Source organism: Culex pipiens, chromosome 1 (genome assembly GCF_016801865.2).
Source record: "Culex pipiens pallens isolate TS chromosome 1, TS_CPP_V2, whole genome shotgun sequence".
Classification (NCBI taxonomy): domain Eukaryota; kingdom Metazoa; phylum Arthropoda; class Insecta; order Diptera; family Culicidae; genus Culex; species Culex pipiens.
The window spans coordinates 59,385,695-59,400,209 of record NC_068937.1 but is presented as its reverse complement, the minus strand read 5'-3'; the positions used below and the strand labels follow the sequence as shown (position 1 = coordinate 59,400,209).

The 14,515-nt window shown below is 41.5% G+C and overlaps 2 protein-coding genes across 2 annotated transcripts; one reads left to right on the top strand and one right to left on the bottom strand.

Moving 5' to 3' along the window:
* Window positions 1-7,210: 7,210 nt before the first annotated feature.
* LOC120425015 (peroxiredoxin-2) lies at window positions 7,211-12,074 on the bottom strand. The gene is made up of 5 exons (XM_039589386.2): window positions 11,952-12,074; window positions 8,130-8,275; window positions 7,996-8,056; window positions 7,799-7,940; window positions 7,211-7,735 (listed from the first exon to the last, which is right to left on the bottom strand). The coding sequence occupies exons 2-5, from the start codon at window positions 8,160-8,162 to the stop codon at window positions 7,273-7,275; spliced, it is 699 nt and encodes a 232-aa protein (XP_039445320.1). The 5' UTR covers window positions 8,163-8,275; window positions 11,952-12,074; the 3' UTR covers window positions 7,211-7,272.
* LOC120425012 (zinc finger and SCAN domain-containing protein 22-like) lies at window positions 12,054-13,967 on the top strand. The gene is made up of 4 exons (XM_039589384.2): window positions 12,054-12,324; window positions 12,404-12,985; window positions 13,048-13,629; window positions 13,703-13,967. Exons 1-4 carry the CDS (start codon window positions 12,208-12,210, stop codon window positions 13,940-13,942), a joined length of 1,521 nt encoding a protein of 506 aa, XP_039445318.1. The 5' UTR covers window positions 12,054-12,207; the 3' UTR covers window positions 13,943-13,967.
* The last annotated feature ends 548 nt before the right edge of the window (window positions 13,968-14,515 follow it).

The window sequence follows — 14,515 nt, the reverse complement described above, 5'->3', positions numbered from 1 at the left end:
TTTATAAATTTTAGAAATGTTTATTCTTTGTTTTTATGATACATATAAATTTCAAACAAGAAAAAACGCCAGGATTATGCTTCATTTGTTATTTACGTCAGCAAAATGTAAGATTTTTGATTTTGTACACATTGTTTTATTTTTCATATTCACAAAATGATAATAAATTAAAATAATTTGATTCTATTTAATTCAAAATGTTTTAAAAAAATAAAAAAAAGCTTTTGAATCTAAACTATTATTTTTTTTTAATTCGTATTGTGTTGTTTCAGCAATGTTTGTAAAATTTGCTTTTTAATTTTAATTTACATAAAATTAAAAGAAAATCAGTCAGGTAAACAATCACTTATCTTGTAAAAAATGATACATCTGCATTCATTTGAGAAGTATTTTAAAGTGTTACAGCGGAAGGACGACCGACGCGGTCAATAAAACGCGGTTTAGTTAGTCTTAAGTTAAAACGCGTGTATTTCGTTTAGATACTTTACTCGAAGTGAGGCGAAGTTAAGCTTCCCTCCAAAGCAGCGTTTGACAGCTAGCGCGTGCACTGACGGCGCAGTAAAGTGGGGGCACACGGGTTGCAAGGGGTTGCACACTCAATACGCCCGCTCAAACACAGCAATCCGGTACACCAACACTGGTCAGAATCCTCCGTTTCTCACGGTCCAGTCGCTCCCGTAGCTCATTCAGCAATTCCAGCGAATAGTCAACGTAGGACAGAGCACTCGAAGCAGAATGACCGTACTCCACCTCGTAGTCTTTGTGCCACGCTGGAGGATTTCGATTCCGGTCCGGTCTGGCGGCTGGAGCAGGAGCGCCGTCGATCGGCACAGGTGCTGGCTCAGCAGCAGGAACATCTTCGTCCGGCTCGGTGCAGCTCTCAAAGTCTTCGTCTTCTTCAACGACTTCGTCGTGTTCCACAACACTTTCTTCTTCATCTCGACGAATCAGAATCATTGGCACATCACTTTCTTCCGTTGACTGGATCACACCCTCGGCAACTTCCACTGCATCCGGATTCTCCACGAAGTCGACATCTCTTGCGACACTCTCCTGCTTCGTTTCCGGATTCCACACCCGATATCCGTTGTTGGAATAGCCGATGAAGATCCCCTTCCAGGCTTTCGCGTCCAGCTTCTTTCGGCGCTCTTTGGGAACGTGCACGTACACCTTGGAGCCGAACACACGAAGGTTCGAAACGTCCGGCCGCCGTCCTTCCCACACTTCGAACGGTGTTTTGTTTCCTTCGTTGGCGTTCGTTGGACTGCGATTCGTTAAGTAGGCTGCAGCCTGAATAGCTTGGACCCAGAAACTCTTATCAATCGCAGCATCTTCCAGCATGGCACGTCCTTTCTCGACGACTGTGCGGTTCATCCTCTCACTGGTGCCGTGCTGTTCGGGGGTGTAAGGCACTGTACACTCCATCCGGATCCCCTTGCGGTCGCAGAAATCCTCGAAGGCCTTGTTCTTGTACTCGCCTCCGTTATCGCACCGCAGCCGGGAGATCTGCACTCCGAACTTCGCCGTCACGTACGCTTCGTACTTCATGAACCGTTCGAGCACCTCATCTTTCGTCACCATCGGGAACACCATCAAGAAATGGCTCCAATCGTCTATGAATGTGACGAAGTACCGTTCACCGTTTGCACCTTCCGGTGAGATAGGTCCGCAAACATCCGAGTGAACAATTTCAAGCACTCGCGACGACCTCTTGCCATCGCGCACGGAGAAAGGCTTTCGTGTTTGTTTCCCGACGACACACGGTTCACACACGACGACGCTGTTATCACCGGACTGCGGCTTCAAACCGTCGACAAAGCCTTTCGCAATCAGCTGGTTTAGCTGATTCATGTTCAGGTGCCCGAACCTGCGGTGCCACAACTGTAGGCTCTTCGTAATGCGTCCACAGGCCAACAACGACTCACTTTCAACACTTTCGATTCTGTACAGATCGAGCTCGTAGAACAGACCGCGACGCGCACCATTGGCAACCAGTTCGGAGTTGCTGAAGATCTTCACACTTCCTTTGTCAAACACCACTTTCATGCCTTTCTTCTCCACTTGCAGCACTGAAAACAGGTTCATCCGCAGCTCCGGAACATACAGCACGTTCGACACCGAACAGCGCCGACGCTCACCGCCGACGATGGTGTGCAGCCGCACCGTCCCCGAGTAGTGCGCCACGATGGACTCTCCATCTTTCGCCACGGCAATCTCCACCGGCTTGGCCAGCAGCGTCAACTCATCAAAAAGCGTCTCGTCATTCACGAGGTGATCCGAGCAACCGGAGTCCACAATCCAGCGCACCTTCGACTTTTCCAGTGGGTATCTTGCACCCTTCTCAGCAGCAAAACAAATCTCGCCACCACTGCTTTCAGCAGCGTTCGCCTTCGATGTTCTCCCGGTCGCTGGCCTCGGCTCCTTCTGTTCCTGCATCTTCTTCGGGCAATCAGCGGCCTTGTGCCCCTCTTGTTGACACCCGAAGCACTTCAGCTTCTTCTTCGGTCGCGACTCTTTGTCACCAGCAAAAGCCGCCGACTCAGTTTTCGGGGTGACCAACTCGACACCTATCGCCGATCGCTTGACTTCTTCACCGAGAAGACGACACTTCACCGTCTACATGGTCAGTTTCTTCTCCTCCATCGACTCCAACGTCGTGACCACTGTCGCGTACGCCGATCCCATGTTGAGAAGCAGGTTGCAGACGACGTCTATCTCGGAAATTACCGCTCCCATTCCGCGGAGCTGTCGCACCAGTCGATCGTGCTCGAGAAAGAAGTCCTTCAGCGGCCCGGAAACATAGCGGTGGGCCATCAGCTTCCGCTGCGCTGCCATCCGACCAGCGATGCTTTTGCGCTCGAAGATCCCGACCAAGGCGTCCAGAATTTCCTTCGGCGTCTTCAGATCCTGCACATGCTCCAGCTGGGAGTTGTGGATTCTCGACACCATCAGCATCTTGCACCTCCGATCCTGCTTCAGACGCTTCGCCAGCAACACCTTTTTCGCCGCCCTCTGCGGCTCAGTATCGCCCTCTGCATCCTGCAGCGCCGGATCGTCCGCCGCCTCCACTTCCAGACAATGCAGCAGTTCGGCGTCCTCCAGCATCACCATCAGCCGGTACTTCCAGGCGGGAAACTCGGTCCCGTCGAACAGCGGCATAAAGAACCGCTCGCTCCTGTCCTCTTCCGCCATAACTTCACTTTCACTCACTCGCTACGCGTTACTGGGCACCGTAACCTAAAGTGTTACAGCGGAAGGACGACCGACGCGGTCAATAAAACGCGGTTTAGTTAGTCTTAAGTTAAAGCGCGTGTATTTCGTTTAGATACTTTACTCGAAGTGAGGCGAAGTTAAGCTTCCCTCCAAAGCAGCGTTTGACAGCTAGCGCGTGCACTGGCGGCGCAGTAAAGTGGGGGCACACGGGTTGCAAGGGGTTGCACACTCAATATATTTGTGGTTTTTTCCTCCTCGCTTTTTCTTTTTCTTATATTTTCAGGTGTTTTAAATTTTCAACCTCATCAGTGCATTCCATTTTCTACAACTCCTGCGATCGGATGTCAGCCTCTTGGACAACATAGATGAAACATTTCAAAGGCTGTGCTTTAGTATTTAGATCAGCATGAAAACAAAGTCGAGGAACCCGACGAAAATCTTTTAGGAAATTTAAAATAAACATTGATTGATTTAGCATTCATGCAATTTTTCGGTTAGGAATTATGATTGATATTCGTCATCTTGAGAGTAGAAAAGAGGGAGAATGTAGGGATTATGGGTTGCAGGATTGAATATGTAATAAATTATCTAATGAGTATTTATATAAGAATGATATAATTCATAAATAACAGCTTAGAGCGCAACAAAAAGTGCGCACCTTCATGAATATTGCCTTGTTAGCTGACAGATTGCGTATTGAGTGCGAGAGCGCGCTAGCGAGCTGCGAGAGAGAACAACGAGCGAGAAAACAACGAGATGCGTGCGGCCGGCGAAAGAGAGAATGAAGATTGTCAAATCAGTTTTGTGGTTAATTTCTGTGGAATAAGACGTGTTGTTTGTTAATTGCAAAATATCTGTGTTTTTATTATAAACAGGGTTGTTACGGGAGAGTCGAAAAAAAATCCGCGCCAAATCCGCGCCGACCTAAAATCCGAAACCGCGCGAAATCCACACCATATAAAAAAATATCGCGACCAACATTGAGGAAATTTTATTTTTTAATGAAGAAAAACTAATTCAGAAAGTATTTGATTAAAAAACTTATTTTATGTTTAAAGGCTCCAAAAGAATGAAAGCAAAATATCCATTTAAAAAAAATCCTCAAGAGACGGACAAGGCAAGGGTCATGATAAAAAAAATCTTCAAAATAGAAAATACAATATTTAAAAACCTAAAAATTTAACTTCAAAAATGTAACCTCAAAATAAAATCCAAATCTAAAATAATAATACAGTGGACTCTCTCGTTGTCGATATTGAAGGGACCGTCGAGAACGGGAGTTATCAAATTATAGAACGAAAAATCAAAGCAATCTATTTGAAGGGACTGAAAAATTTATTGACAGCTGGGGCAATATTGATATCGAGAAAATCGACAGCCAGAGATTTCACTGTATGATAAAATTTTAAATCTCGAAAGTCTAAATATTCAAAATTAAAGAATTTTTATACAGTTTGTAATCCAAAATCCTCGCTCAAATTTCACTCCGAAAGAAATTTAATTTCCGATATTTAAAATAATGTCTTCTCATAATTTCAAAATCTCTTGCATAAAATAGGACTTCAAAAATTGTGGAACTCAAGAATTTAATAATTTAAGAACTAAGAATTTAAAAATAAAAACATTTAAGAATTTACGAATTTAAGAATTTAAGAATTTAAGAATTTAAGAATTTAAGAATTTAAGAATTTAAGAATTTAAGAATTTAAGAATTTAAGAATTTAAAAATTTAAGAATTTAAGAATTTAAGAATTTAAGAATTTAAGAATTTAAGAATTTAAGAATTTAAGAATTTAAGAATTTAAGAATTTAAGAATCTAAGAATTTAAGAATTTAAGAATTTAAGAATTTAAGAATTTAAGAATTTAAGAATTTAAGAATTTAAGAATTTAAGAATTTAAGAATTTAAGAATTTAAGAATTTAAGAATTTAAGAATTTAAGAATTTAAGAATTTAAGAATTTAAGAATTTAAGAATTTAAGAATTTATGAATTTAAGAATTTAAGAATTTAAGAATTTAAGAATTTAAGAATTTAAGAATTTAAGAATTTAAGAATTTAAGAATTTAAGAATTTAAGAATTTAAGAATTTAAGAATTTAAGAATTTAGGAATTTAAGAATTTAAGAATTTAAGAATTTAAGAGTTTAAGAGTTTAAGAATTTAATCTAAGGTTTTAGAATTTAGAAATTTAAGAATTTTAGAATTTATAAGCTTAGGAATACTAAAATTATTTTAGATTTGAGATTTTTTTCTATATTGTTTTGAATTTGAAATTTTTGACTTTTTAATTTTGATTTTTTTAAATCTTCAAATTTTCGATCACCCAAATTTTTGGTATTTTGAATTTCAGATTGCCAAAATTTTGAATTTCGAAATTTCAGATTTTTTAAATTACGTTTTTACAAATATCGAAAAAAAATTAAAATGTATTTTGATTTTTTTTTTTGTTATAATAAAAACTATTCAAACAATTTTTTTTCGATTTTTTGAATTTCTGAAGCTTTGAATTTGGAATGTTCTGATCTGATATTTTCGCCAAGAATGTTTAAATTTAGAAAAAAAATATTTCTACCGAATAAATTCCATTCCAAAATTCGAAAGTGGAGGCCAGCTTCTGTTGCGTCCAATCAAGCTCATATTTGGCGCCCACCAGAACAAGCCCCAATAATAGTTTTTGTTACACATTCTAATGTCTATATCTTCGGGAAAAGTTTGTAATATTTGATTTACAAAATTAAAAATTGAATAAATCCAGTATAAAATTAAAAATAAATAAGGTTAAAAATCATTACTCAAAACTCAGAAGAAATTAAATTTTGAGAGCCGGAGATGTTAAGAAATTACAAGAAACATATAAAAAATAATTTCTACCTAATCTTCATCTTCATTTTTCGACGTTTCGTACTAAGAAAATACAAACAAACATTTTCAGAAGAAAATTCAATTAATAAAAATTATGAAATTCTTGCACTCAAAGGAAAAAACAAATTATCGTAATTCCTGATAATATTTTTCTTAATAACTTGAAAGTAATTCTATCTCTCTCAATTAATTTATTTATCAAAATTGCCATCCGCGCGAAATCCGCGCCTGAGCAAAATTAGCCAGCAAATCCGCGCCAGATCCGCGCTATCCGCGCGAAACGCGCCATCCGCGCGATCCGCGCCGTCCGTAACAACCCTGTATAAAAGAAAGTCCCCGATCACGACACCTAGTACAGTCCATACTCGATTACGACGATCATCGTCCGGCCACTTCAAATTCGTGTTTCGCATGCTTTATATCATGCGGTACCAAATCTACTACCGGGAGATTCAAGACAAGAAACTTGAAGAAAAGTTGAAAAAAATTGTAGAAAAACAATGGATTAAACTAAATAGAGTTATCTAAGACCGAGCTCACGCACACCATTTGTTTTGCTGGCGGGTACAAAATTTAACCTCAATCTTTTTCGTGCACGTATACGCAATACATGCGCACGTAGATAACTCTATTGTGGCGAGACGAATCGATTAAAGCTGTTTTAGGTGATTGCTTGGAAGATTGCGTATTTTTGGTGAGAGGCTTACCTATTAAGGTGGTAGAAGGTGTCCTTCACTCTTGGGGCAATGACTGTCTATGAAGGTTCTGAAATGAAAAAATAATCACTATATGTAAAACGTTTCTACAAACAACACAAAAAAAAACATTTTTTGATTGAAACATTCTGAATCAAGATTTGAATGCTTTTTTTTTTTCTAAAACAAACATGGCGCCAACTTGCCGATTTGGAATGATGCCTTCCAGAGCCTTAAAGGTTCGGCAGAGGCAGTCATACATTTATTGCCGTGATGGAAGCAAGGGTTTCTATGCGAGATGCCACTACAGCCGCTACTTATTTCCGGCGCTTGAGGAAGGAAAAAGAACACATTTTTTTCTATGCCCCAAAACTCCAATACCGTAGCAAGGTTAAAAGCATTTGAAATCTCAGATTGAAATTTGAAAAAAGTTGATTCATTTTTTTTTCAAAGCCAAATGCCATACGTTTATTTCACTTCCAAACAACACAAAATAAACACCTAACCATGCTTATTGAAATATTCCTTCGATCCCTTCGGGTCCGGCTTGATGGTATCGGCGTTGGCCTTCGGGTCCCAATTGGCTGGGCAAACTTCGCCGTGCTTTTCCACAAACTGGAACGCCTTAATCAGGCGCAACGTTTCGTCGACCGAGCGGCCCACGGGCAGATCGTTAATCGTAATCTGGCGCACCACTCCGTTCGGATCGATAATGAACAGACCACGGAGCGAGATTCCGGCCTCCTCCAGCAGCACACCGTAATCAGCGGAAATCTTCTTGGTCAGATCGGCCAGCAGCGGGTACTCGAGCTTGCCAAGACCGCCGCTCTTTCGCGGCGTGTTGCACCAGGCCAGGTGCGAAAAGTGCGAATCGACGGACACTCCGACGACTTCGGCGTTCAGCGCGTGGAAATCTTTAATGCGGTCACTGAAGGCGATGATTTCCGTGGGACAGACAAAGGTGCTGGAGGGGGGGAGTGGTCAAATTAGTATCTTTTGTTTAAATACTGAACTACAGTAAACTTACAAATCCAACGGGTAGAAGAACAGCACCAGATACTTTCCCTTGAAGTCAGCCAATTTGATTTCCTTAAAATCATTGTTGACGACGGCCGTTCCGCTGAATGGAGGAGCCGGCTTTTGGACTTGAGCGACACTCAGAGCGCGGGCTAAAAGCAAATCATGCTGAAACTAACTCAAAAAGGAACAAAGTGAATTGCTCACCAGTATGGAACAGGTTCTTCTGGACGGTTCCGGAGCTGGCCAGCTTGGATAGCTGCGGAATCTGAGAGATGGAAAACAAAAACATTACATAATCGTGTAGCGATAATTGTTTAAAATTTTTCAAAATATCTTACGTTGCGGAGCAGGGCTTTAGTTGCGAACGACATGGTGTTTGGAGAAAATATTTAACTGAGCAATTACAGAATAAATTATATGATTGCCGGTGAAAATTGTGTACTTAGCTGATGATGTTGATCAAAAACGGTACCGGAACATCAACCAAAGAGTATTGAAAATAGAGCGCGGACTCGGAACAAATTTCCAAAAATTCATGGAACCAACCAAAGGTACAACCGTAACGCCTTTGATGAGGCGTTACGAGTTTGAGGCGTTATGAAAAAAAATGTTGTGACCATTTTGATCTCAGCAATCCCTCTCGATTTCTTAAGTTGACAGTTCGTTTTGCTTCGAGGAAAAAAAAAACAACAACAACCCACAACCCTCGCTCGCAACGCCTGATAGGCGTCATCCATAAAGTATGTCACGCTCTAGGGGGAGAGGGGGGGTCTGACCAAGTGTGACATTGCGTGTTATAAGTATAGGAAAAGCGTGACAAAGGGGGGGAGGGGGGGTAAATTTTGGTTGATTTTAGCGTGACGTACTTTATGGATGAAGCCATAGACACGCACTGGATCGGTTTGTGACCGCCGTGACCGCAGTTCTGAATAAGAAAGCCTTACACAGACTTTAAGCGAAGCGTCGAATCGGCCGCTCAATCCGGCCTTTATGATGAATAGCTCGTTCGGTTCCAACGGTCCAACAAGCAGGTAAGCTCAACGTTTTGACGGACGCTGATAGAAAACAGCTTTTAATTAATTTAATTTTTTTACAGATCCTATGAACCTGACCTGACGGTTGTAACGACGGAACCACTCTACTTAGATCCATCAGCAAGCGAAAAAGTTCCCCCTGGCAGCACATACGCTGAATACTGATTATTCTTGTTTCTCAATTTATTCCAATAAATAAACGTAAGAAATATTCGTGTTTCCAAAAAACAAAATGAAAGAAAAAGAGGGGCTGTGAGTCGGCGTCGGAAGTCGGAGCCGGAGTCGGTGGAGTCGGGTTTTTTGGAGACCGGGAGTCGGAGTTCGGGATCGGAGTCGTCAAAACTCGAACAGCTGGAGTCGGAGTCGGAGCCGGAGTCGGCTAAATTTTATTAGCTGGAGTCGGAGTCGGAGTCGGAGCCGAAAATTTCTGATAACTCGGAGTTGGAGTCGGAGTCGGAGTTATCTTAAATTTAACAAATATTATGTTTTTTTTTTATTTTTAGTATTTGCAATAATATTGCTTTATTTTATTTAAACGTCTTATATTTTTAATTGTTTTTCAAGAGCATGCGTTGACATTTTTTCATATTTTAGAGTTTATTATTCATAAATGAAACCTGTAACTATCACTCTTTACATGTATGTAGTATCATCTAACTCAAACATGAAAACAATCTAGGTTTCTGTAGTAGAATATTTAATGATTCTCGACTGTTCTTTTGCTTACATTTAAGTACACCTTTCCACTTCTATTATGCCAAAAAAAATCTAGTTCACACACAGCCCTCTTTTAAGATAGCGAAAGTTTTGGGGATATATGTGAATCATTTTTATGAAAAAAGTTAGAGATAAAAAAACCATCCCAAATCAAAACACAACCATATTTCAGGAAATCGGACAAAATTCCTGACAGTATAACTCTTCCAAAAATAATCAACGATGTATAACATCTATTATTGGCATCACCAGTAATAAGAGTAAAACAAATAAAGTGTGCGCTTATAAAATTAGAAAACTGACAAAAAGTAATCAACAACCCGTTGCACACTACATTTGGGGAAAATTAATTCACTGAATATTTTATTAAACTTATCGATTGTCTTCATGTTTACTATTTTTCTATTAAAATCTGAGAATGTTGATTACTAGCAAAACTATTTTGATATTGTTGCATTAATCGTTGAAGAAGTCTAAAGATTTCGGATAGGATAGAATTTCACGTTTAAATAAAGTATAGGAAAATTCTAGGTTTTAATTTTTAATTCAACATGATTAAATAAAATAAAATCACATATTCTTCAACGGTAAGAAATTTCTCATACAGTTTTTCACGCATTTGATAGAATATTGCAACTCAATGTACTACAACATTTTTTCTCGGAAGCTTTACGGATTTTTTTAAATTTCCGTGGACTTTAAAAATATTTTAACTGTGGATTTTAGTTTTTTATCCAATTCAAAGTTTTTTATATATTTAGATGGAGTCGCGACCAACATAAAGCTTCGTTTAGGTGAAGAATTCAAGAAGTATCGCGCGCTCTTTATAAGTAAAGACATTTTGAAAATTAGAAAAAAAAATCCAGGTAAAATAATTTTAGGACACGAATATATGAACAAATAAAAACATTAAGGTTTACCCCGAAGATTTTTTAGAAGCATTAGATATAGGTCACTGTGCTAATGAAAATGCACCCTAAAAGTGAGCAAATTGAATTGATTGATTAATCGCATTCGGGCAGTTTCTTTTAAGTCATTCAAAAAAAATATCATTTAAAATTTGAGCTAATAATAAATTTACTGAAAATTTGAGATAAGAAAATAAATCAAAAAACTAACACATGTTCTTCTGACAAAGCCTTCAAAACTGGAGAATATAATTGATTTCAGTTTAATCACGATAAAAAAGTTAAACTGATTTTTTTCGTTTATTTTAAACTTAGAGAGTTTTTAAATAATCCTATTTATCAATGTTTTTGAAATAATAGTTAACTAACTTTTGAAACATTCAAAAATATGTGAAGTCGGAGTCGGAGTCGGAGCCAACCATTTGTTGAAAGCTGGAGTCGGAGTCGGAGTCGGAGTCGGCTAGAGTTGGTAGGCCGGAGTTGGAGTCGGAGTCGGAGTCGGTTGGAGCTGAAAGCCGGAGCCGGAGTCGGAGTCGGAGTCGGCTAATCTCAGAAAGCCGGAGTCGGAGTTGGAGTCGGAGTCGCTTGAAATATGACCCGACTCCGCAGCCCTGGAAAAAAGTGTTGCAAAACAATTGCAGCGGCGTCGTTGTGTTGGCGACGTTTCATCCCACTGGTAGGATGTTCAGCTCGGTTCTGCCCAGCAGCCCGGCCAGCTCCGGCGTGGTGCTGCCGTTAGTGGTGAGCTTCCGTCACCTGCTGAATATGCTTTGGCCGGATCATTGCAAGTGAACCGTTTCCCTAAATATATGAAGAAGAAGCACCGCTGTTGTACGTCGCGTCGGCGGTGGCGAGGATAGTCAGTCAGCAGCTGGATTATGCTGACCAAGATTCCATCCTGTTAAACGGCCTGAAAAGAATAAGTTAATCATATTCAACTTTGGATAAGCTTTTGCTTAAGCTAACCTGGGAAAACATGATTTTATCCTTGTCCATGGAGGATGACCCAGGTCGTGGGTGTTGCAACGCCGATAGGGGAAATTCTGTTGTGCACGTTAATCTAGTGCTGGACTTCCACTGCTCGAAGGACTATTAATCAAATTCAACTCGTTTAGTTTGACTTGGTGGTTCCTCCGGGACGGAAAAATCCAAAAGAATTGTTAAAAGTTGCGTCCTTCTGCCCGGGCCGGTGTCATCCCGTTGCTGCTGCAAAGTGCTCCGTGCGCTATGTCACGAGGTACTCAACGGCCCAGAAAAGATGCCGGAACGAGAACATTTTGTTTTGCCAAACTTATCCATTTTGGCAATTCAGTTTCAAAACAGGGAAAAATTTTGACAACTTGAAATGTCATCGAAACCGTAACGCCTCTCCACTGAACAATAATTGATAACCCCAAAATTAATTATCCAGACTGCTGCGACGTGTACCGCGTGTACCGCGTTACGGGGTCAAAAATGAATAGCCAGTGTACCCTCTCATTTCCCTTCTCTCTGCATCAACTCTCGCACACAACGCAATCAGCTGGACACAAATATGACAGTTGGAAGTTGAATACACTTTGATGAAAAACAGCTCATTGAAAAAATGGCGTGTATTCATTTCATGTGATACGTGAAGTTAGCCCTCTCCTGTAATGTTTGCTTGTTTATAACCGTTCACATTTAACGTGTAAATGTCATTCGAGTGAAATATTGCAGTAACAACACCGGAACAGTTTTCGCGGTTTTTGCAGAAAAAGATAGTTCTGAACTTCCGGATGGCCGCTCACCACTACCCGGACGTTTGCCGCTTCTGCGGAGAACACAACGACGTTATTGTTGACTTGATATCGTCGCAGCTGTGCGATAAATTGGTAAAATATTTTCCCCTGAAGGTAAGATTGTTTTGATGTGGCTATACTTTTCATAAGATCGTATGAGCGTATGAGATTTAATAATAGAATTTGTTTTCAGTTTGATTCCGCCGATTCCCTCCCAAAAGTGTCCTGCACGGACTGCGCCAGCATCATCCAGCAAACCGAGGGATTCATCCTAAAAGCACAGGAAACCGAAAGAAACCTGCTGGCAAAGACAGGTCGTCCTCAGCCCGCTAACAATGTCCTCTCTCCGTCGGAAATCCGCTCACTAGCGTCCAAAGCGTCTCAGCCTAAATCAGCCGATAAGCCCAGCTTGAGCGACGTCCTGCAGAAGCTCGGGTCCGGCTTGACGGTGAAAAAAGTTCAAACCGGTGACAGCAAGTCTACGGACCGGAATGCACACGTGTCGGGCGTGGAGCAGTTCCTGGCAATGAAGATGGAGGTGCTGGACGATGAGGTTGAGAACATTCCTACGGAAGACTTGATTCAGTACAACGACACCGATGACGAGGATGCGCAGCGTGAAGCACAGACCAGTTTCAACAACATAGTCTCGGTTAACGTGAAGGAGTCCCACTCAGACTCGGAAGAGTGGCACGAAAGTTACCTGGAGGAGGCGTTGAGCGAGGAAGGAGACGAAGATTATACGCCGACGCCGTTGTACAGTGGGAAGCGGAAGGTAAGGTGTTGGGATTGATTGGTTGAAGAATTTATGATAGTTTCCATTTATCTTTTGAACAGCCGAGAACAAGACGACATTTGCCAAAGCCTAAGTCGCGGCCACGCGCTCCGGCGGCGCAAAGTGTCGTCATTAACCTGAAGGATCCGTGCCACTTTGTGTGCGTAACGTGCAAGGGCAAGTTCAGCAGTTTTGAGGAATTGCAGGGTCATCTGGACCAGAGCGTGGCATGCAAAAAGGTCAACAGCACGTGCGAAGTTTGCGGCAAGGTTTGTGCGAACAGGAAGATGCTTTCCCAGCACAAGTTAACCCACAGCGAGCGGCCGCAGTACGTGTGCGACCAGTGTGGAAAGGTTTACTCGAACGTCTTCAACCTCGAAAACCACAAAAGTCAAGTCCACGGAGATGAAACTGACTTTGGATACGTGTACAAGTGCTGCGATCTAACGTTCAAAACGCGCCGCGAACTGAACGAGCACACCGCGACTCACACCAAGATACTGAACCTGCTTTGCGACGCTTGTGGCAAGTCCTTCACCTCCCAGAAGGCTCTAAAATCCCACGCTATGAGTCACACCAACATTCGACCCTTTTCTTGCGATATGTGCCAGAAAGCATTCCGCACGAAGCTTCTGCTGGTTCAGGTACATTTCAATTATTCAGAAACACTTTATTAAAACCAAGACCTACCTATAACTTGTAATTTACCCATTTCAGCATGCCCACGTGCACACCGGCGTGAAGGCGTTCAACTGCGACATTTGCGAAAAGGCGTTCGCCAAGAAGGAATCGCTACGGAAGCACTATAAAACGCACTCGACCGAGCCGGTGTGCTGGTCCTCGACGGGGGAAAAACTTTCGGTCAAACCTATACAATCGATGCAGCAACCCAAGCAAGAGGAGCTGCAGACGCCGCAGATTCCTGCCATGTTCAGCGGGATCAACATGAGTTTCTGAAAATAAATTTATTCAGATTTTTGGAGTCGGCTGGAATACATCAGAATTGTAATATGTGAACAAGCCTTCTAAACAATCAACTACCGGAAAATTCGCAGCTAACGCTCGGTAAGTGAAACGGACATTAATGCAACCGTTGGTCACAGTTCTTGAACGAATCATTACGGCTCGGTTCACGTGTACGTTACACTGCAAATACACAGCCAACACCGGCGCTGATTTGCTGCCATCGTGTTCGTGGTGTTTGCGAGAGTTCGAAGGCATGTGAGGAGCACAACGGAGTAGCATACGGGTACCAGCCGGAGAGGTTAGGAACACCAAATTTCGAGGTAGGCTCGTTTCTTTATCAGGGCATGTGTGAGTGCGCCCAGCACTAGTGCTTTGACAAGGTAAGTTCGTAAAAAATGGTTCTGATCCTGTTAGGCAACAACCTCAATCGACATAGTTTTTTTTCCTTTGATTCCCCTGTAAAATGATGAATTAATTTTAAGTTAACCCCTCACCCTAAACCTTAGCTGACTCCTCACCTTAAAAATGTTCTTCTTATCTAATTTTATTTTTTCTTCAACAGTG